This window comes from Chelon labrosus (assembly GCF_963514085.1).
Source record: "Chelon labrosus genome assembly, chromosome: 1".
Lineage (NCBI taxonomy): Eukaryota > Metazoa > Chordata > Actinopteri > Mugiliformes > Mugilidae > Chelon > Chelon labrosus.
The window spans coordinates 11,122,932-11,144,962 of NC_140337.1; the positions used below are offsets into that span (position 1 = coordinate 11,122,932).

At 41.7% G+C, this 22,031-nt stretch overlaps 1 protein-coding gene across 1 annotated transcript in view; it reads right to left on the bottom strand.

Annotated features, from left to right (window-relative positions):
* rell1 (RELT like 1) overlaps positions 1-22,031 on the bottom strand; it is a 34,304-nt gene continuing 12,273 nt past the window's right edge. Inside the window, exons 3-8 of the mRNA XM_084552176.1 lie at positions 20,150-20,221; positions 15,965-16,019; positions 11,221-11,469; positions 8,155-8,287; positions 3,597-3,637; positions 1-3,514 (exon numbers count right to left, since the gene is read on the bottom strand). Of these exons, the coding sequence (XP_084408302.1) occupies positions 3,605-3,637; positions 8,155-8,287; positions 11,221-11,469; positions 15,965-16,019; positions 20,150-20,221 (542 nt within the window). The 3' untranslated portion in view covers positions 1-3,514; positions 3,597-3,604. The remainder of the gene's footprint in view (positions 3,515-3,596; positions 3,638-8,154; positions 8,288-11,220; positions 11,470-15,964; positions 16,020-20,149; positions 20,222-22,031) is intronic.

The following is a 22,031-nucleotide window of genomic DNA, read 5'->3' on the forward strand; positions in this document are numbered from 1 at the left end:
AAAAATGATGCACAATTAAACAACATCTAAAAAATAGAGAGCATGTCTAAAAAGAAAAATGAGAGGAAAATAACTACGTACAATCTGAATAAATATGACAAGAATCCTGACATCTATCTGTGGATTATTTTCATGTTTTTATAGGCGCTAAAACCAGATGTCGCTCCCTTAGATTAAAGAGCACTGAATACTGGTATCAAGACTGACGTGGTGGATGTTGGAGCAGCTTGTATTAAAGTTGACCTGTGTTGTGCTGTTTGTGTGAAAACTGGAATCCTGAGAGTTTTTGTTAACCTTCAGTGGGTTAACGTCTCGAAGCAGTGAAGTTCAGACGTACTCTGTGCGGTTTCTCTTTCTGGTTTTTAAGTCTTTAAAAGGAAACATAGTTGTATCGTTCAACTTGGTTTAAATCTTAGCTCTGATGTGTTCTACGGTTCACTTTGGCTCACCTGGCGATCACTACCACATGTATTCTGTTCAAATTTTCATGAAAAGCGTGTAATGATTTACATAAAACTGAAAATAAGTTGATAAAGGCAAAGCAGATAAAACCAAATTAGTACTAAAAATATGCTTTAAAGTGACCTAGTAAAAATCGATTTAGCGCTCTTTGGCGACACCTGTGGCAATACGTGATAACTGCAGGTGTGTGTTTGAACCTCATGTCCAGATGAAGAAACAGTGGCTACGTTTAAATGGACATAGAATAAAAATGCCTCATGTAACCACTTCAATAAGAGCAGACTTTAATCTTTAATCAGATGGTGAGGTGCGGTGTTAACTTTTGATGAACTTTTTGAAAATATTATCTCCTAATGAGCAGATCGTCTCTCTCTGGGCATGTTTGCCCCATGTGGGGTAAAACATTACAGCAGGTGATATGATATCTTTCTGAGAAGAACAGAAATGTAGAGGTGGCAAAACAATCAGATGAAGTCAAAACTGATGTGGGTGGCATCACTGGGTCCTTTATTTATTTATTTTTTTATCCGGCTGAATTCAGTCTCGTCAATAAAATCCTTTTCTTCTTGTTATATTTCTGTCAGATTCAATGCTCCACAGCAGCAGAACCAGTTTGCGAATGTCATTTAAGTTCTGCTCTGATTTGTTTTGGGGTGTGTAAGCACCATATAGCTTATCAAATGGTTTAATCTAACATCCATGTGAACAGTTAAACTGAAATCAGAATGACTTCAATCTGGTTTAACAGATATTGTCCGTGTAAACTTAGTCGAGGACTTGAGCAACTTGTCAGCTCTGCTTGTTGTCTCTGGTCAAAGATAACTTCTGAGCGACGCATCAATATCTCCAGACAGCCAAACATGAATGCTTGGATCACAGGGTGAAATACCATTTTGTTTCCTTATTTGGAGTTAGACGGTGACTTTTATTAAACAGACATTCATTAAAATTTAAATCATTCAGATTGCCACTTTAAAAAGAAATGTAAATTTCCTTATTGGAAGAAATCCATTAGCCTCGGCTTGTTAAACACACATATATCTTTGGACGTAACATAAAACTTCCCTTCAGTATCTTTGACTCCACAGTAAATGATTCTACTGTAAACATGTAGTTGATGACAGCACCTACAGCCTGCTCTTCACTTTCATTCTCAGAAATGAAAGGCACATCTCATTAGAAAATAAGGCGGCTTATGTCCTGGTGGAGTCCCTGACAGATATCATAATCCATCAAGGATTACATCATTAGCACGCAATTGACCTTTGACCCCCTGTGATGATGATGAACATAAAAGCAGCTCACGTTAAAATATGATAAACCCAGGTTTACATTAAAATAAGTAGCTGAACGTGGCTTCAACAGAACAAAGTAAAAAGGGTCAAAACAAAAAGAAACACCTTCCCTTTAAGCTTCAATATCTCTAAATAATCTTTGTGTTTTAGATGTGTAATGTCTAAGATGATATAACGAGTTACCACTAGAATATATTTTAGTACAAAAGGTATAAATATCTGCACAAATTAAAGCTGCAGTTGTCAAACTTTTTATATTGACAGTGTGTCACATAATGGAGTGTAAAGAGACGGGGGCTGCTCGTTTTGACAAACCCACAGAGAATTACTCCTTAACTCAGCACATTTCTATATCTAATCATCTTGTTAAGTTTTATAACGTGCAACTTTAATATTTTGGTTCAGTCTCCTCACAGTCATTCAGGGCTGACCCACCTGTTCTGTTCAGAAAGCTGTATTGCTAGCTTGTGGAGATGGTCAGGATTCAGTAGCTTAAAGGTACGGACATTAAAGACCAAAAAAAAAATTGCACTTGAACACACCACAAAGACTACACCCAAGTGCCAACTGATAGATATTTCATTTCACGCAGGCACTGAACATAAGTCTCCATACCAGCAGGTGGCAGTAGTCTGTAATCGTCTTTCAAAAGGGGAAACAGGAAGAGCTACTATTAGCTATGAAGCTAGGTTAATCAGGTTAGTCCTAAGTTAACTAATTCCAGATGATCGTATCATCGTGAAAATACTTGTGTATTTTGATATTCAGATTAAATGAAGATGAAAACTGTACGCCCTCTTGGTCCGACTAGAGGGAACTGTGCGGGACACACTGGAAAATCTACAGTTACAGACACCATTCAAACAGCTGACCGGTGTTGGTGGAGACCAAAACAGAGATAAAAACCAGAACCAAGTTATCAAGTATTCTACCATTGACTTTTCTCTGCTGAAACCATAAACAGGACATTTTCTAGCAGTAATATTTTGATGTTGATGTTCACAGCTTGTTGCGCTGCCCCCAAGTGGCAGAAAACATTCAATGAGCAGCACGTGTCTCAATATTAGAGCTGATTTGTTGTTCGACCCAGAGTACTACAAGTTTTGTTTTTATTATTAGAGGTCAGACTGGGAGAAAAAAAAAAAAAAAAGAAGCAGAAACATGCACTGTGAGGATTTATCCTCCTGAAAACAAGGCACACGTTGACGTCGCGTTAGCGGCATTAGGGGACATGATAACTGTTACTGTAATCACATCTGCAGATGCTTCAGTCTGCTTCCTGGTGGCGTGACGTCACGCTGTTCCTGCTCACCTCAGGCTGGGCTGTACCTGTTCCCGGGGTGCGGTTTTATTAATTAAACCGATGATAAGCAAATAAACATATAAAAACATATGTACATACATCATGGACCACGTCAGCCTGTCGAACAATAAGACCCTGGTTTTTTGTTTTTTGGAAAGTGCTTGTTCGAGCTCACGCCACGACGCCAAGCAGCTACCCTGCTTAAAAGCCTCTGAGCAAGGCACCGCTTTAATGGAAATTAAGTGTATTTCAAACCACCTGGTCACTGTCTACTTTTAAAATAACCACTGTCCTCGTCGTCAGCAGCAGCACGTTTCACTCTCTGTGGAGCGACAGTGTGGAGGACTGGTTCCTGGATCTGTTTCCTCCTCCTCTTCCTCCTTGCGCTGATCCTTTAATTTTATCATTTGGGTTTAAAAAGTGTCCAGGTGTGGCTTCTCTTCTCTACGGGAAGCTGTAAAGTACAAACAGAATGATTTAGACACAAACAGATGAGGAAAACTGAGACATACATGCAGTCGAGTAAAACACGTTACCTGGATTTCTATCGGTTCTCTTTGTCCGTGTCTGTCTGAGCCTGGAAAGAAGAAAAAATCTAATTTTAAGACGGTAATCAATCATTAATCAACACAGACAACACTCTTAAGTCTTCAGTCAGACTATGAACACGCTGCGCTCACTCTTCCACGCTGCAGGGTTTGTTTTGTTGTCTCAGGCTCAGTGGAAGAAAGCTACAAATCAACACGAGAGCTAACAGTAAGAAATGAAACGAACACGTGTGTCAATGTTCTCTAAAGCCGTATAAACTGATTCCTCCGCGCCGAAACACGAAAGCGACGCCTTTCCGCCCCGAAACAAGTTTGGTTTGGACGTTGATTCAGCCGAGGCTGGCGTATCCGAACGGGCTCGGGCTCTAAAGCCTGGAGCTAAGACTCTAATCTCTCATATTACCGAGCCTGAATTTCAGGATCTGCTCAGCGTTTAGCACAAAAATAAACTGTGACAGATGCCAGCATGACTTCGCTTGAAAGTTTCAGTCAAAGAAAAATCACCTACTGGGAGGTTTGAACTGTGCTCTGTCAGGAACCACCAATTAAATGGTTTGTACTGAACCGTGTTCAGACTGATACCATGATGGGAACTATTATACAGCCTCATTCATTGACAGTTGCGGAACGGTACTTCAATAAAATATACCAACGTCATCCAGAAAGAAAAGCTGAACCTGGACAAACTTTTCTCCAGCAATCGCATGTCAGTAAAGGAGCAGTCCAGGTAGATTACGTAAGGAAATAGCTGGATCTGTGCCTTGTACCACTTGACTGTTCTGACATAATATAAATAACAGCTGACACCTTCTGAGTCAACCATGGAGCATTGTTTTGGCATCAGGTAAGGCTTCACATTTGTGAATGTATACTTGAAACTGGATGTCCCGGAATGAATTCCTTGATTTGTCGTAACATTTGTATTCTTAAGGGGCGTAGCAGTTATTGGGTGGCAACCAAGATTAACCGATTTCAACTTTACATCCACTGGGAGCATCTAACATGTGTTTCAGACCTTGCATTAACAACAGTCCTGGGCAATCTGATCCCAAGTGGCCAACTGTCATTAAAATGCGTCTCCACATGCGTCCCCAGCCAGCTCTTCTGATTTGATCTCAGTTTCGCTCTCTCTAATGGGTCACTACCGCAGTATCAGAGCCACAAACAGCTGTTTGTGGTGTGTGCGCCATAACTTGAGGATATTATACTTATTTTGGAACAAGCTGTAAAGTCTCTCTGTCTACTTTTACTATTACTATTGCTATTGCTATAGTGTTCTCCCTGTGTCTGCGTGGGTTCTCTCCGGGTACTCCGGCTTCCTCCCACCGTCCAAAGACATGCTCATTAGGTTAATTGGTGATTCTAAATTGGCCGTAGGTGTGAATGAGAGTGTGAATGGTTGTCTGTCTCTCTGTGTTAGCCCTGTGATAGACTGGAGACCTCGCCCGATGACAGCTGGGATAGGCTCCAGCAGACCCCGCGACCCTTAACAGGAATAAGTGGGTACAGAAGATGAATGAATGAATGAATGAATGAATGAATGATTACTTGTTCATTGATTCACGCCCTGACGTTAGTCGTTTTAGAGACCGGCACAAAGCTAAGATCCTAATTAGAACCCTACATACACAACACTGTGCTGTTTGAAGCAGTGACAGAAAAATATCTGGTAATAAAGATAAATAAATAAAGACAGTGGCCATTATTGAGGAAATACACAACTTAACTCCATGTTAACTCCATATATATATATATATAACATGTTCACACTGATTATTAGCCACATGCCGATAATATGTTGGTTTTGTTATGACAGAATAATGAATGAATTCTAAATTCTTGTCTAGATTTATTTATTATTTAGTCAGTAGACAGAATAGTTTAAAAGGCTCTCATTACAAAGTTACACAAATGTTTACTGCAAGGAAACACCGTCCGTAACCTAGGTACCTAGCAATATTTTAATATTTTTATGTTTGATTTTTACTGCTTGTTTGTTATTGCTGTTTGTCTGTCTTGATCACTACGACGTGTGCTGCTGCCTTTCTTGGCCAGGTCACCCTTGTGAAAGAGGTCTTGATCTCAGTGGGTTTTTTTATCTGGTTAAATAAAGGTTATAATAAAAAAAATAATAATAGTAATAATTCACCACGCTGACAGCAGGCTAGGAGAGGAGGCTGAACCCAGATGGAGCGGTGGTGTAGTTAAAGGTATTTTCTTTTCAAATACAAGAGGAGCTCCGTTCGCGTACTCGCAGTATTTTCATGTTCAGCTTGTTTCACTCAGAAACGCTTGGCGTGGGAAATATCCAGAGTCTGGAACGTCCACTAGCGAATCGCTTCATATGTGGACAATGCGTAAGAATTCGCAGCAATTACGTTTCTGTGGACACGGCTTTATTGTCAACTAACTCAATTAAAAGTCTCTCAGTGTGACTTGCTGCTCTGTCATCCACTGAAAAATGTCATTTACAGCGTGGTTCAAACATGATAAAGTCTCTTGTTACTCACTACCACAGAAGGCTGCGGCACACAGGAATGAGCTTTGACACTTTGAAATAGAAAACACCACCAGGCTCATCCTTTAAAATGCTACAAACCTTGGGACAGAAATAAACCAACTGTATGCGCAAACATTTAACGTGATTGTCAAGCGAGCACCTCTGATGACTAATATTTAGTCCCACGAGGCATCAAAGCGGCAGCTGAAGCCTTCTGTGGTGTTTCCTGTGAATGTTTTTGCAGTTTGCCGTGATGCAGCTGGGTGAGAGTTCGACTGCGGCGACGGGAGCGCGCGATTTCTCCGCACACTCTTGTAAACAGCGACTGAGACGCTGAGGGGAGACAGGTGGATGCTGATCATGATCACCTGGAGCAGCGCAGGTTTAAAAAAAAAAAAACAGGATTCCTTCGATGTAAATAGAAGAAAGCGAAGCTGGAGGCTACAGCTGAATATTTCCGAAGCTAAATTTGCAACTTTCACCTAAGTCATACACAACAATTAGCAGCATGATGAACAACTCAAGTGACAGGTGGCTAAAAGGTGTGTGGTTCAGCGTTCTCATACTATAGTAATTGAAAGTATTAATTTTATAATTGCTCTGCTAAATGTAGAAAATGACAAGGTGTCTTATGTATTTTCACATTTTTATATTTTCTAAACCGATCTTACTTGAGTTGACTGAATTCTGCTTTTTAAAGCTGCGTGGATGGACTTGTGGCACGTTTCTCAACTTCAAAGCACACAAAGGAAATGCACGAGCATCTGTTTCGAGTGTCACTCATGTGTTCATTTCATGAACACAAATATTCCAGTAATAATCTGAATTTTTAATCGGACTGAGAAGGGGTGGTGTAAACCTTTGATTATCAGTTCAGTAGTAAAATGTTGGTGTCTAATAACCATGTAAAGACTTGACGTGCTGGTTTCTCTGTGGGTGGAATAAATACAATCTTTCTGTATTTGTTTACCCCACTTGGGGTAAATATCAGCTGATGTAATGAGTTTTCATTAATGAAAGAAACATGGAGGAAGAGAAACAGTGAGTTGTACAATTAAATTGAAGCTGAAGTTTTTTTATTCTCCCTCCTCCTTTTGGGTTTTCTCCGAGTCCAAAGACATATACTGATCAGGCATAACATTATGACCAGCTTCCTAATATTGTGCAGGTCTCCCTTGTGCCTCCAAAACAGTTCATCAGAGAATGGACATGGTCTTTCTGAGGGTGTCCTGTGGTGTCTGGCAACATAATGTTGTTAGTGGGGGCCTTTGGGTCCTATGAGTTGAGGGGAGGGGCCTCTGTGGAACATCCCACAGATACCTGATCAGTTTGGGATCTAGTGAATTTGGAGGCCAGGTCAACACCTTGTGCTGTTCTTCATGTTTTTTTTTAGTTGTTCCTAAACCGTTTTTGTGTGCGTGTCTGTGTCAGGCTGCATCCTGCTGGGGATGGCTGCTACCATCAGGGTCTAGGTGGGTGCTACATCCACATGAATGCCAGGTCCAAAAGCTTCCCAGCAGAAAACTGTATTGTCACAAGATGGTCATTGTTATTTACTTCTCCTGTCAGTGGTTTTAATGTAGTGGCTGATCGGTGTATAGTTAGGTTAGCTGGTGACTCTAAATTGGCCGTAGGTGTTAGGAGTTAGCCCTGTGATAGAACGACCACTTGTCCACATCTCGTCTTCTGCAGGATGTAGATAATAGTTAAATAGATACTAAACATTTATTTGTTAAAATTTGGGACTGTTGATTGGACAAAACACAACGTCTGGATACATTTTCTTGTTCTTTAGAAAATGTGAACGGCCATTGTCATAATTAATAATAATAACAAAAAAAATCTAAATCTGATTATGATTATAGAAAAAAATCAGCGCCAGCGCACAAAAATAACACATATTCAAAAGGTCACCATCATTAATGGAGCACAAACCGGCTCCAAATGTGCTCCATTAATGATGGTGACCTTTTTTTTTACATTATTATTTTGCATATTTAAGCACCAGCAACTTAAAGAAAGAAAGGTAACAATGGACAAACGGACCTGTTGGGACTCGGACGTCGTTCGGCTCTTGGGCTCCAGCTCGATGGGTGACGCCGGGACGCTCCCGTTGGAGTCCGTTATCAGCAGAGTCCGCCGCTCTCTGGCTGGCTTTTCACACTTGGTCACGCGGAACCTGAGAAAATAATCAAATAATAAAAACGTAAGAGATGTGAAAGTGTTTTAAACCTGAGAAATGAAATGAGGACAGAGGTTGTTAAAAAAAAAAAAACAGCCCCTCTACAACAGGCAGCACAGCGGATGGAGCTTAACAAAGTTTGGAGACTACAAAAAAACAGTTTTTCTGGGTCAAAATCAAACTTTTCACTTTGTAAATAGCACATTTATATTTTAATTCACATGAATAAACCAGAGAGGGAGGTCCTTTCATGACTGATGCTAAAACCCAAACTCGGTGGGTATCTGATATTCTCATTGGAGCCACAGCTGGCATCTGCTTCTAACGCACACGCCACCGATGACTCTCACTCACCCAAACATGACAGCTCTCTTATTCATCCGCCCACTCAGAGGGCGCACACGCACTCCAAAGCTTTAATTAAATCAGCAAATGAATATTCGTATCCAGGTCATGCTGACCCTCCGCGTACACGGCCATTCATCTGGGCGTGCAAATGAAAAGCGGCCTCTCTGCATCCCAATCAGCTCGCAGCGGGACATTAAGCGCGAGGGGCGCGCTCGGTGCGTGACGGGGTAGAGAGCACACTCTCCTGGCTTCGCTAGGCGACTGAGAAATGGACTCTTTGCTTTAAACTCTATCTAGGACACGCCGGTTTTATGGGTCCGCAGCCAGGGTTTAATTCCTAATGTGTTGTTTTAGTCTAGTTATAAACACTGGAAAGCAAAGGGCACAGCTCCAGGTTCTTCTCAAACAATCACTCAGAGTTTATCTACAAAGATCTCACATCCCTGACGTTTTGACAATTTCTACTAGAAAGCCTGTTTTATCCTTAGTATGTTAAGCAGTAGGAGTTTTGTAGAAGCTTTAAAAGCACTGCGTAAGAACATGTTGATCGCTTTCTAATAATGTTTTAGTCCGGTACAGGTAATAGTCAGTTCTCCTTAAACCTGTTGCCGTAATACAAGACGTTGAAATCTGCAGCCCTTAAAACAGCAACAGTGACATTTAGCTAAAGAGCATGTAGCTTAGACTATTTGTGCAAGATCTTATTTTCGAAAGAAGTATTCACATTTAATTTTAAGCGTGTTTGATATTCGTGTACCGTCCACATCATTGTGGATGATTGAAACAATGTCAGCTGAAGTAAAAAGGAGAAAAGTGGTGCTGGACGTCCGTGAGAATGAGCCGAGCTTCAGCTGAGTCGTAGCTCTGTGGCACTCACAGTTAATGCCTCGGAAGAGTGGTCAATCAAGGCACATGCACCGATCAGCCATAGCATTATGACCGCTGACAGATGAAGTGGACAACACTGATGATCTGGTGGGATTATTAGGCAGTAAGTGAAGATTCTGTCTAGCCTGACGAGCCAGACCCACGTTAAATGTGACAGGGCTCAACCGGAGGGGTGGGATAAACGGTTGTCTTTCAAACTCCCTCTCCACGCAATAGGATAGCGCTACAACCAATCAGAGCAACGAAGAAGGTGACGCAGTCAGAGCGACGGAAAAGAGAGTTCCTTTCTCAGAGAAAAGCTTAACTTCAAGTCTTTCAGAGTGGCGGCCAAAGCCGATTCGAAAGAAAGCTGTTCGCTAGCAGCAGCCATCGCTCTGGTAGTTCGAGCAGGATGGGGAATTCACGCGTAATTCACGGAACTTATGGTCGCAGGTCAGTCGTCATCATGTTAAGCCCGCCCACCGACTCGTGATTGGCCCGGTCCATCCTGGATTTTTCGAAATTTCAAGTCAACGGAGAGTAACTGGACTGCCCCTGGAAGCAAATGTAATTTGCTGCCGCTAGGGGCGCGTCTAGATTCTAGGCTAGGTTCTGTCCTCAAAGTCAAGGAAAAGCGGGGACGGGGTCATGAGCAGCAAAGGCTCATTGACGCGTGCAGGGTTTGGAGGCTGGCCTCTGTGATCCGATCCAAGAGACGAGCTATTGTAGCTCAGATAGATAAAAAAAAAAATCATGCTGGTTCTGATACAAAGGTGTCAGACCAGACGGGCTTCTCATGCTGGCCCCTGTCCGAAGCGCCTACAATACCCACATGATCATCAGAACTGGATCAAGGAGCACGGTCTGATGCATGTGACTTTGTCTGCAACAATGTTTCTGAAGCGAAGTAACTTTAGGATAAATACCATGAGTCTAAGTGTGGCCGACCAACAAAGATCACTCCAAAAGCAGGACACATAATAGTCAGAGAAACTCTTTAAGCAGCCGTTGGCTAACGTTAATGTTCATGGTTTCCCAGAAGAACAGTTCACTGTAACGAGATCATTAATTAATGTTCACTTGAAAGGTTGGTGGTTTTAATGTTGCGGCTGACCTTTAGTTAAACTTCTATTCACGCTGCAATCTTTATACCAAAACTATATTCTATGACTTTAAAGAAATCACAGCTACATGTAGTTTATCCTCTCAGCTATCAAGTCTCTCAACACTTTAAAGGTCAGATTTAAACAATTTTTAGACACTTTTATTCATTTAGTATTTCTTATTCCACATATAGGTTTTCTTCTCTTATTATATAGAGGTGTATTGTTGATATGAATGTCTGACCACTGCATACAAAAGCCTGTGTTTGTAGTTTGACATTTAATCCACAATGAGAAGCTATCCTACTCTGAGAGAAACCACCAGTTGTCCTGTTTAGCGTGTCTTTAACAGGGAGAGCAGGTTCACCTCTAAAGCTCCTGTTTTCCCAGGCCTCACCCTGACCGTCCACCTGTGTCTGTTCCAGGTCGCCAGCCTGGAGTCAAAGAGCACGGCAGACTCAGCCTGAGTAATTAGGTGTGGATTTTTCATTGACAATCCATTGGAGTTAATGTTTGACGTGCCTCTGGGACCAACCGTGTGCTCACTTCTGCTAAATAAAGCTCATTGTGTGATTCGGAGAAAAACATCGTGACTCAAGCGCGCACACACACCTGCCCACAGACAGGACGGTGACCTCTCCGTGGTGACTGCGCCGGTTCTCTGCCTTGCGGGCCGACGGCTTCCTCATCAGCGGCCATTTCTTCTGGCTGCAGCGGGTGCAGATGTTCTTGTGTCCGCCCGGGCCGCCGATGGTGTGCAGGTGGTTGCAGGTGTGCTTGGCGGCACCCAGAGGCGCCCCCGGCGACACGGGAGTCAACGGAGGGGTCGGCGAGCTCGGGGAGGTGGGGGTGAGCGGGGGGCTAAAGACGGAGAGACAGAAATGATTCGGGTCATTTAAGGTTGGACATTTTAAACCCTTCTGCTTGACACAGAGACACAATCATCGTGAATTAATTATACATCACTGATATGAGGGCGCAATCAGGGCTGGTCCTGAATGAATGCGGCCTATTATTACAAGCACAGCACAGGCAAAATAATGTAAATCAGCCCCTGAACAATAATTATGCAACAAAGAGAGAAATGAACCGAGAAATCTTTTATAGGTCAGTAACTGTTAAAGCAGCGGGAGACATCCAAACGTTAAACAAAAAGGAAAACAGCGTGCGGCTTGGAGAAATTTCTAACCTCTCTGACTTCTATTTTGAAAGATTCTGGCTCATTGAATTGTGCGCTGCTACTTTTATCAGCGCCTACCGCTGCAGAAATGACACATTAATATTTCATTCTTCAACAGGGCAAAGAAAAACAATTACTGATCTATCTGTAAAGTAAAAACGGAAGCAATGTTCTGCACAGCGAGCTTCCTGACTCCTCATTGGTAGAGAATGATACGAGTCGCCAGCAGTGATTGTAGAAGGGCTATCACAAAGCTCCTCTCCTACGCTGTATTTATCAGACAACTGTGTTCATGGCGCTAACTAATTGAGGACAGCTCAACTCTTTTTTTTTTTTTTTTTTTGAGAGAGTTGGTGTGTTTGCATATTTTACGACCCCTGAGAGCAGCTCCACATTGTTTACCCACAGAGGTAGAATAAACAGGGTTTCTTCACACTGACATAAACAAACTTTACGCGGCACACAAACACGAGTCTAGGGACCGGCTGCAAAATAATGAGTTAATTTTTATTTAGCAGCTGTGACAGAAATAGACACAACACGGGAAAGGGGGTGCTAAGACGCATTACCCGTCTAAAGGTATGTGGACACTGGAATATTAAAACAACAGGGGATTGATGAAGATTTTCACAGGCGTAGTAATGAGGTCAGGTACTTTAGATCTAAAATACTGTATGTAGAACTCTGTTCTTATTGAATAATCTGTTAAAACATTGTCTGGTTGCAGCTGAATGTGCTGGTTTTATGTGTTTTATGTAACTGCTAACTGAATATCTACTAGATCTGGCCTGTTGAACAAAACTACACATTTTTTTAAAATTAGACGAGGGTACACATGATTTTCTGACATTTCAAAGACTAAAATAATGTGTGTTACAGCACTAAAGCCACAGTTATATGATAACAGGCTGTCTGCCTGTAGTTGTTGTCATCTGTCCATGTATAAGTACCCATATCAGTATGATGATACACCTAATGTTGTATCTCCAGAACCACAGATAAACCAGTACATGTTTTGAAACTCTGGTTGCAGCTCTTTGTTGACAGAATATTTAGTTTTTCTTGACATAAAAGCCAGCATAGTTAAAATGTAACTTTAAGACAGCAAAGACTACAGGAGTTTTAAAATCCTATGTGATTTTGAAATCAGGTAGCATCACACACTTGAGGAGAATCTTCTCTGATATTATATTCTTTGAAAGCAGTAGCATAACACAAGGCAGGATATTAGGATTGCTGTGATAGATCAAAGAGCCTCGTGTCACATGATCTCACAGAAACAGGATCTAAACAAAACCTGAGAATGTGATGAAAGGACGTAATGTAAGTCTGATCCAGTAGGTGGAACTAAAAGACGAACTTGCTGTAACTTCGGACTTCGGTGTCTGTGTCTATTCTTGAGCACGAACCCGAGGTGAGATTTCAACTTTCACTTTTAACTTCTGCAAATATCTGAAGCTAACATTAGCCCCGAGGGCTAAAATATTTACAGCTGCTTGACAACACAATCAGCTGCTCTGTGTCCTTGTAGACTCATCTCTCTCACTGGCATTTATGAAAGCACTGACGCAATTTTAAATTGAGATTTTAAATCCGAGGTATCAAACGTGCTTTAAATTAATCAGGGCGAGCCCGATGAGTGTGAGGATCTGTTAACCTGCACACTACCAGGTAATTTGAGCCGAACTTTGGTACAGAGCAACGTCTGGGCTGGATTTCTCTGCTAATTGTCTGAAGGGGTGAATCTTGGGGTTTTGAGCTCAGCTTACGAGGTTAACTGGGGTCATGGGAAATTGCTTTTTCTTTTTTCAAGTTCCAGATGGCGGTGTTTTTAAAAATTACTCAAACAGAACAAGTAGGGAAATGGATGATCTAGTAACAGTGAAGAAGGGCTTTGGTATGGGGAGTCATTAATCAGTAAGGGCAGTGGATCACTGGTGTACAAACGTAGCATTTTATCCTTGTGAGTTTGAATTCCTTTTTTTTTTTTTTATATATATATATATAAACCAGCAGATAAAAATACGCACTAAGGATTCCTGATGGGTAGAGCTTTGAAACACGGGAGGAAGAAAATACATGATGTAGAGGGGATAAGTTGATGAGAAGAGCCTGTTGTGGAAAGATGAGAGAGGGATGGTGGAAGCTGGAGTGCTGATGCGGAGAGCAGCAAGGTGTAGAGGAGAAGGTAAGGACTGAATCTGGAGGGGAAGATAGTGAGCCCTGGCCATACACAGTCCCTTTTTCTCCTTCTTCCTCCCTCTCCTTCTGCCCGTCTGTCGATCTCCCCCCCTAAGTATCCCATAAATTACCCCACAGATTCCCCTCTTCCCCCCCTATTCCACCATCTCTAAGTGATCCGCTGGCAGGATGCCCATCCTGGCTGAGATATGGAATGTAACAGCAAGAGAAAAAAAAGGGGGGGGGGGAGTACTGTAGAGAGCAATTTCATCGAAATGAAAAAGTGAAAGGAAAACAAAGGGTGGAAATATGTGAAGAATGAGATTTGGAGCGAGAACTAAAGAAGCACATGAAAGTGACGTTGGGGGGTAAAATGTGTGTGATTGCAGATTTCTACAGATTTTTTATTTTTTTCTAGGAAACTCAAAGTGACTCTGCAGCATACCTCAAAACCTAAAAATTGGCAGAGGCAATGCTCCGACCATTTATCCACACCGCTTCCTCGCAACAAAAGAGAACACCTTTACTCTCTTTATCTCCTTTCCTCCCAGCACAATATGTAGCGGGAAAAAGAAGATGACAGCCAGAGAGAGGGGGGGGGGGGGGGGAAACACACTGCACTAACTTGATTTACTTCTACTCCTCTACTGTCGCAAGCATCTCCTCCTCCAATCGGTCTACGTGCCCAACTCCCTCTCCCCTTATCTCACAAAGCAGCTACTACACTTGCTCGTGTTCTCTGCTCATTGCTCTGAAGGGGGAGGATGACGAGTGAAGACATCTAATCTGATCTAGCTCGCACCATCGGCTCCTGCTCTCGTGATGCAGGGTCGTTTTAAAGTGACAAGCAGGGAAGTTTAACGTCAAAATGTGTACGACCTAGAGAGGTCCAACTCAGGGCCTATAGTAGTTACGCTACTACACAGTCTGGCTCATCTGATAGACGCTAAAGCTGCAGCAACATCTGACACTTTGCTGAACCCTGTGCCCCTTGGTCCGCAGATACATTAAATGTATGTTCTTTCATAGCAAAGGTTGTTTTTTTTTTATCATCAGCCCTTGCTTTAAGAGAGATTTCAATATCACAAACATCAGATTTGTCGGCTGAAATTATGAATGTGCTAGCAGATTTAATTAGCCATAGCTAGCTAGCTAATCAAGCTAGCGTGCTGGACATTGCCAGTGGTTGATATTTTAATGTTTCCAGCTGTTTAAAACTTTACAAATTATAAAATGGTCTTAGACAGGCACTAGATGATAACGGTACAAAGGAAAATAAATGCACGATGTAGGAATTTACATCTATTTTATTTATTGATTTATTAACACTTAAAACATCAATTGGTTAATTAACTCTTTTTCTTTTTATCTGTAAATTGCCATTAAATAGTTTTATAAAATTTTTCCAAATCTCTTCTTTGTTTTGACCAGGAGTCCAAAATCTACAGAGAACACAGAAAAGCAGCAAATCCTCACATGTGAGAAACTAGTGTTTGATATTATTAAATTTTACACTCAGCTACCGATTAATCTTTTGACAATTTGACTAACTGGTTGATCAGCTAATTATTTCAGCACTAATTCAGAGTACTGTGGTTCAAAAGCCTTTAAGATATTAATTTTCCGCCTTTTATGTTAAGTCATAGTAACACTCAGTGTGTTCTGGCAAAGAATCCAATTAGGAAACATGCCAACACTTGCTCTCACTATAGTTTAATAATCCCACAATGCAGTGATGTGGGGCAGGGCAGTTTTGGGAATGCTCCCCAGCTGCTTGCCCTCAATCAAACCATGCCAATCTGGAAAAGTATCAGAAGAGAAATGTGGCCTGATTGAATTGGCTCTTCTTTCCTGCTATGTGCTCTCAGCTCAGTCGGCGACACAGAGAGGCTTTCCAGGAAGCTTATGGTGCCACCTGGTGGATGGGACAGTTAATACAGGCGGCCTATGCTCAGCTAGTCCACACTGAACCACACGGCAAGAAAAGACACTTACCCATCCGAATCAATGCTGTTCTCGTGAATCATGGCTTTCAGGGCGTCCGAATTAGCTGAAGAGAGAAGAAAGGGAGAGAGAGAGAGGGAGATTAAAGTAGTGCTGGGAATTAGTGAGGAGAACGCTCCACTGACTTCAAAGCACAGCGTTTATTGAAAGATGGGTCCAACAGATTACGTCGTTAACACAATTAAATCGCACATCACATGCAATCACTGAACACATAATAGCTGTACACAGCAACCTCAGGGGGACACGGCAGTCCACAAAGGCTCGCTGAAGCAAAGCGAGCTCCAGAATATGACTCTGAAAAGTTGAACTTCTGTATAATGGTCAAGAATTCAGCCCCGGGAGATTAAGTTTTGAGTTTTCTACACCGCCGACGAAAAATAATTAGGAACTGCGGCTTGCAGACAAAGTAGCGTCTCTCTAATTTTCCTTAGGCCAGACTGTGATGCATTCACTGACCTCAACATAAGAGCGCACGGATAAAGCAATCAGCGCATATGTAAGAGGAATTGGGATGTGTGCTGAGGCAGAGAGGTGACTCATGTAGGAGTTTCAAGTTAGGATTCTATGTAACCGTGCACAGACGTCTGGCTCAAACTAGTCAGGATGACAAGAATAACTCCTTGTCATCCTCAGTTCCTGAAGGAACCACAGGGAGTTTTACAAGATAATTTTCTTTAGTTAGGTTATTTGCCTACATCAGTGAATGAAAGTAAAACTGTAGGTATCAGAATTTTCAGGGTCAGTCCAGGTCTTCAAAGGGCCTGTAAACATGTTTCTTAAAGGGGAACTACTGTTTTTTACAACCTGGACCTTATTTCTGGCATAAAACACGATCGTTTACTCACCCATATAACTTTGGTGTCATTTGGAGTCGTTCAGACGATATTTAGATGCAGCGGAGAACCGCGTATATCCATATAGTGGGAGTGACTGGGGCACCGAAATGCAGCCTCTGAATAACGCATTATCTGCCGCAAAACTCGTTCATTTCACTAATATTTTGTTATGATACGCTAGTGCTATTCCCCGTGGACAAACATTGTCCACAAGAACACCACCTGTTACTATTTATTCGCGGACGTGCAGCGTTTAGTTGTTCTTTGGCCAGCTGTTCCTCTCTCTGCCTCCGCATCCGTATACTCTCGCTCAAAATGGCAAGGACGTCCATCATAAATAATGGGCAGGTCAGAGGTTAGTAGTTCAAGCTACAAACCCCGGATGATGATAACAGGTAACTCCAGACTCAACGGGGAATAGTAACTAGTGTATCATAACAAAATATTGGGTAAATTAATGAGTTTCATGGCAGATAATGCGTTATTTAGAGGCTGTGTTTCGGTGCCCCAGTCACTCCCACTATATGGATATACGTGGTGCTCCACTGGATCTAAATATCATCTGAATGACTCCAAACGACTCCAAAGTTATGTGGGTGAGTAAACGATCGTATTTTATGCCAGAAATAAGGTCCAGGTTGTAAAAACCCTTTAAGACAGTATCTTACCATAGAAACAAACCGTTCCATTGCCTGCCAAAGTTTAGATTTTTTACGTGACAAATTGCTGGGGGATTTAAAATAAGACAATCTGTTAGAAATTTTTGAATTACACATTGTTGGGCAGTAACTGGGATTTTGAATCAAACAGTAACAACAGTTGTTGGGTCAGTGAAGCCTAATGAATGTATGTCAAAGAGGTACAAAAGCAGAAGATTTTGTAATTTAAAAGACTTCTGTTTATGTTTATTTAACTATGAATTAAAAATGTAAAGGTCAAAAAACAACAACCCTCAAAAACCTCAAATAAGAGTCAGTAATGGCCAAGTCCTGGACCTTTCTGGACATTGGCCAAATAAACGCAACCTCTGCATTGTTAGACACTGTAAATACAACTAAAAGAACTGGCAGGACAATTCTGAATAAAACTTTTGCCTCGCAAAGAAGTGTGGTTATAATGACAAAACAATTTGACTAGGAAGGCAGAAAGTGGAGGAATAATATCAGAATATTATTACAGAGAGTTTATCAGTAGTTGAGTTATCCGTCCATCTGGCAATGTAAAGATAACAGTAATGACAGGTCAATACATTTAACTTTGCAAGCACTGAAGTATTTATTACTGGACTGCCAGTAGAGGGCAGTGTTTCCTTCCTCTGCTTATGAAGCTCATCACATGTTTCATGCTCTGGACTCCTTCCTGTTTATTCAGACACAAACCCCTACCCCTACCCCTACCCCTAGCTGCTGCTGCTGGACGAAATGTGAAGTGGACACAGTTGTTTCCTGAGTTCCAGAAAACTATGTCCATGAAAAAGTGAATACCAAGAATAACTGGAGGTGGTTCCTTTAAATAAAGGGAGGCTGGTTTTTCCTCAGTTCTGCTGAAGGTTGGCAGACCTCTGTTTAAAGTGTGGTAAACCACTTACTGTGTTTATGAGTAAATATTGTACAATCCTATAATGCTGAATATTATTCCTGGACCACGGGATGTCAGCAGACTGAGGGTGAGTCACAGTTAACAGAACTCTAACTCCCACGATCGTAATGGTTACTATGAAAACAGTGATGAGTCAACTCGGAGCTCGCCTCTTGAACGAGGACAGAAAAATTAACTTAGGTCTCAGGACAATGATGGCCAGTCATAATATAGGCAGGACAACACTAGCCCGTGTGTCATGTGTTAGTCATCTGGGTGTTTAAAGTGCACTGATTTCAGCTTCAAGAATCAATACGCACAGATAAGCTGTATCTGAGCCAGCAGGAAGTGTTTTTACTTAGATTTCAGTAACACAGATTCTGACTGAAAACTTTTCAAGCAAATGAAACGAATGAGAAGATAACAAAAGGATCAGATCTTATTGCTCTGTTCACGCTTTTACATTAACGTGCGTCCTGGGTGATCCAAACACAAGTGGACAGCTTGTCCAAAACGCCTGGGATTAGAAGGAGTGTCCACATAACAGCAACAACAGAGGAAATCGTGAAGATATTGTTTCCACACTGCGGAAAGGGTATATGTGGCCCACACCACGTCAAAATCCCCAGATCTAAATGGGTTTATCGGGTATATCCCGCAAGATGTACGCAATCTGACTGGCTTTTAATATTTCATGAATTACTTCTGTTTTCCTTTCCTGCCACCTGAGACCATTTTGCTTTAGTTGTTTGTTAAACACCTCATTTTGAACATGGAGACTGTAGCCAAATGTGGTCAGCTAATAGCTCTGCCCATCTGTTTGTGTTGTAAGAAAAAAACTATACCTATATAAAAGGAAGTAAAACTGTCCTAAGTAGAAATCTATCACAATGAAATGACCTTAAATGTCACTCTAGACTGAAACTGCGGCTAAAAGTGTCACCCATTGTGTTCAGCTGCACAACAAACAAGGGGATTTACATTATTCAAGTCAAACAGGAGGTTTTCTATTTCACTAAAATATTCATTTAGTTGTTCGTTTAGACCGAAGTCTGAATTCAATAACACCGCTATGGGGGGGTGTATTAGAAAGGAGGGAAATAATCTTCGCCTTCAGAAAACGCTATCTGACGTCTTCATACAAATCAAGCTCTGACACAATGCTGGCATTGATCCTGATCTCTCCTGTTGCTGCTCATAAACACAGCTCAACAAAGAAATCCAATTACACGCTACAAAAAGCGTGCTGTGATTTATTCTGAATTTGCCGTCATGTTCCAGCTCTGGGGAATCATCCGTTGTGAGTGTCACTATTCAATTCAAGGCGGATGAAACATTTGTTCGGCTTTGGGTGGGAAGCGGTGATGCAACCGAGCACGATGTGTAAACCACTGTCATCATAAATTGTTCGCACAAATTCCTCTACGGTTGTCCCGGGGATGAACTTCCACTGAAACCCTAACTCTTGAGCCAAAGTCCTCTGAGAAGAATCCCACACACGCACGCTGCTAAACAGAAACTAGCACTGACTTCCTTCCCGAGTGTGGCGATGTAGCTGGACAAACAATAAAACCAAGCTGTAATTAATGAGCAGGGCAACACAGACGTCAATGAGATCAATCGTTCAAGAGTAACTAAGAAATGGTGATGTGTATGTGAGAAATACATATTCCTTAAACGGGAGACGCAAAATTAATGTGCGACAAAACAGAATTATAAAGGTGGCAGATGAAGCTGATGATAGGAACGGTATACATACCTTGATTTTTCATGATGTAGTTGACAATCTGTCCAACTGTGTCATTGTTGTCACTCATGGTGTCATTCAGCTCTGGAAGAACAAGCAAACAAATAAAACAAATAAAAACGTAGAAAGCAATGGAAGAATCCTAATATCCTGCATCATATAAAGCAGGGGTGGCAAACTCAATTTAGTTTGGGGGGCCACATGACAGCACAATTTGTTCTCAAGCGGGCTGGAGCAGTAATATGACAGCACAATAACGACAAGTAACGACAACTCCAGATTTTTTTTTCCCGTTTGTTTTAGTGCAAAGAAGAAGAATGGTTTTAAATTAGGAGAATGCTTTTAGTAAATAAACTATCCTTTAAACAAAATTAAACTCTGTTACTAAAAAAGTGGACAAATTAGGAATAGCAGTTACTTTCATTGAACAATTGCAGCCTCCTATGTAATTTTCTGGCGGGCCGCTTTTGGCCCACGGGCCGTATGTTTGACGCCTGTGAAAGAGATCGTTATTGTTTGGGCTTCAGGAAGTTGTAAGATTAAGTGCACTTCTTAATACTATTATTTAATAACGTTACACCCTTGGTTTATACTGTTCAAGTGGATCAGGAAGTAAAACAATGAGTTATACTGGGAGACTCGTGGAGCGTTTTGTTTGTCTTAGGCTGCTCAGTTCAGTTTCAGTTTAAACCTGTATTGCCGTGATTTTGGTCCCTTCGGGATCATCACTACAAGCTGTAACATAATAACACAACGTAATAATGACAATGATATTGCAAACTTGTGGCCTATTTAGACACCCAGAGCAACTGTATCTTCTTTTATTTGAACTTACGGCCAATGTCTCTCTTACACTTTTTGTTTCTCTTTGGACATATCTGCCTAATCAGGCGCTGGCTAACTCCAAGACTTTCTGAAACGGGCGGCTTGTTGCAACTTGAAACTACGCCGACAAGACCCGTGAGGGTGGTGTTAGAAAGTTCTGAGGGAACAGCAAAGCAGGGTGAGGAGTCTTGCCACTCTGTAGAAACTGTGATACAATTGGCTTAAAAAGCTGACTGACTTTGGCCACTAGTCGGGCTTCTTTTACCCAAGGTTTCACAACACCAACTGCATTTCAGGATCAGAATCAGGATCAGAGTCAGCTTAATCGGCCAAGTACGTGTCCACATACAAGGAATATGACTCCAGGAACTTCTGCACCTCGTACTGAAACACAGAACTTAAATAAGCTGGCTCATCTCACCAGCTATAAACAGCACGTCAACAAAAGCTATTTTAATTCATGCGCTCGCTGGACACAGTTACCCTAAAAAAAAAATAAAGAGTACTCTTATGGTTTGAAGTGCATCTGCAGTCTGCATCCACATAGCTGGAACATTCGTGAACCTCAGCTGTGGGGTCGCGTCATTACCACAATGCGAATGGCATGAAGTTTCCCAGCGCGGATGTTCCAAAGCAGTACGTGTGCTACGTTTCCTGTTACCAAACTGTCCCATGGATGTCTACTTCCTTACAAGGTGTCCGATATAAAGTCTGCTTTAATATAGTTTCTATTAATCCTAGTTTGGACATATCTTGCTGTAATATTTGTACATATCCTGATGTCAAAAGTCATTGTGTACACAGGAACACGGCCTGTTTGTTCAGTACGTCCGTACATGCTCTGCACCTCTGGTTAGATGCTAACTGCGTTTCGTTGCCTTACACTTGAACATGTGTAACTGCAATAAAGTTTAATTTAATCTAATAGTTCTATGTGGCTTTGTCACGTTTTTCCCATGACACAGTACTTTAAATTATGGATTTGTGCAGGTTTAAAGTTGTTTTAATGCCACCAGAACGGCAACAAATACCTCTATGATCACCACGCACGCACTGTTAAACATTCATG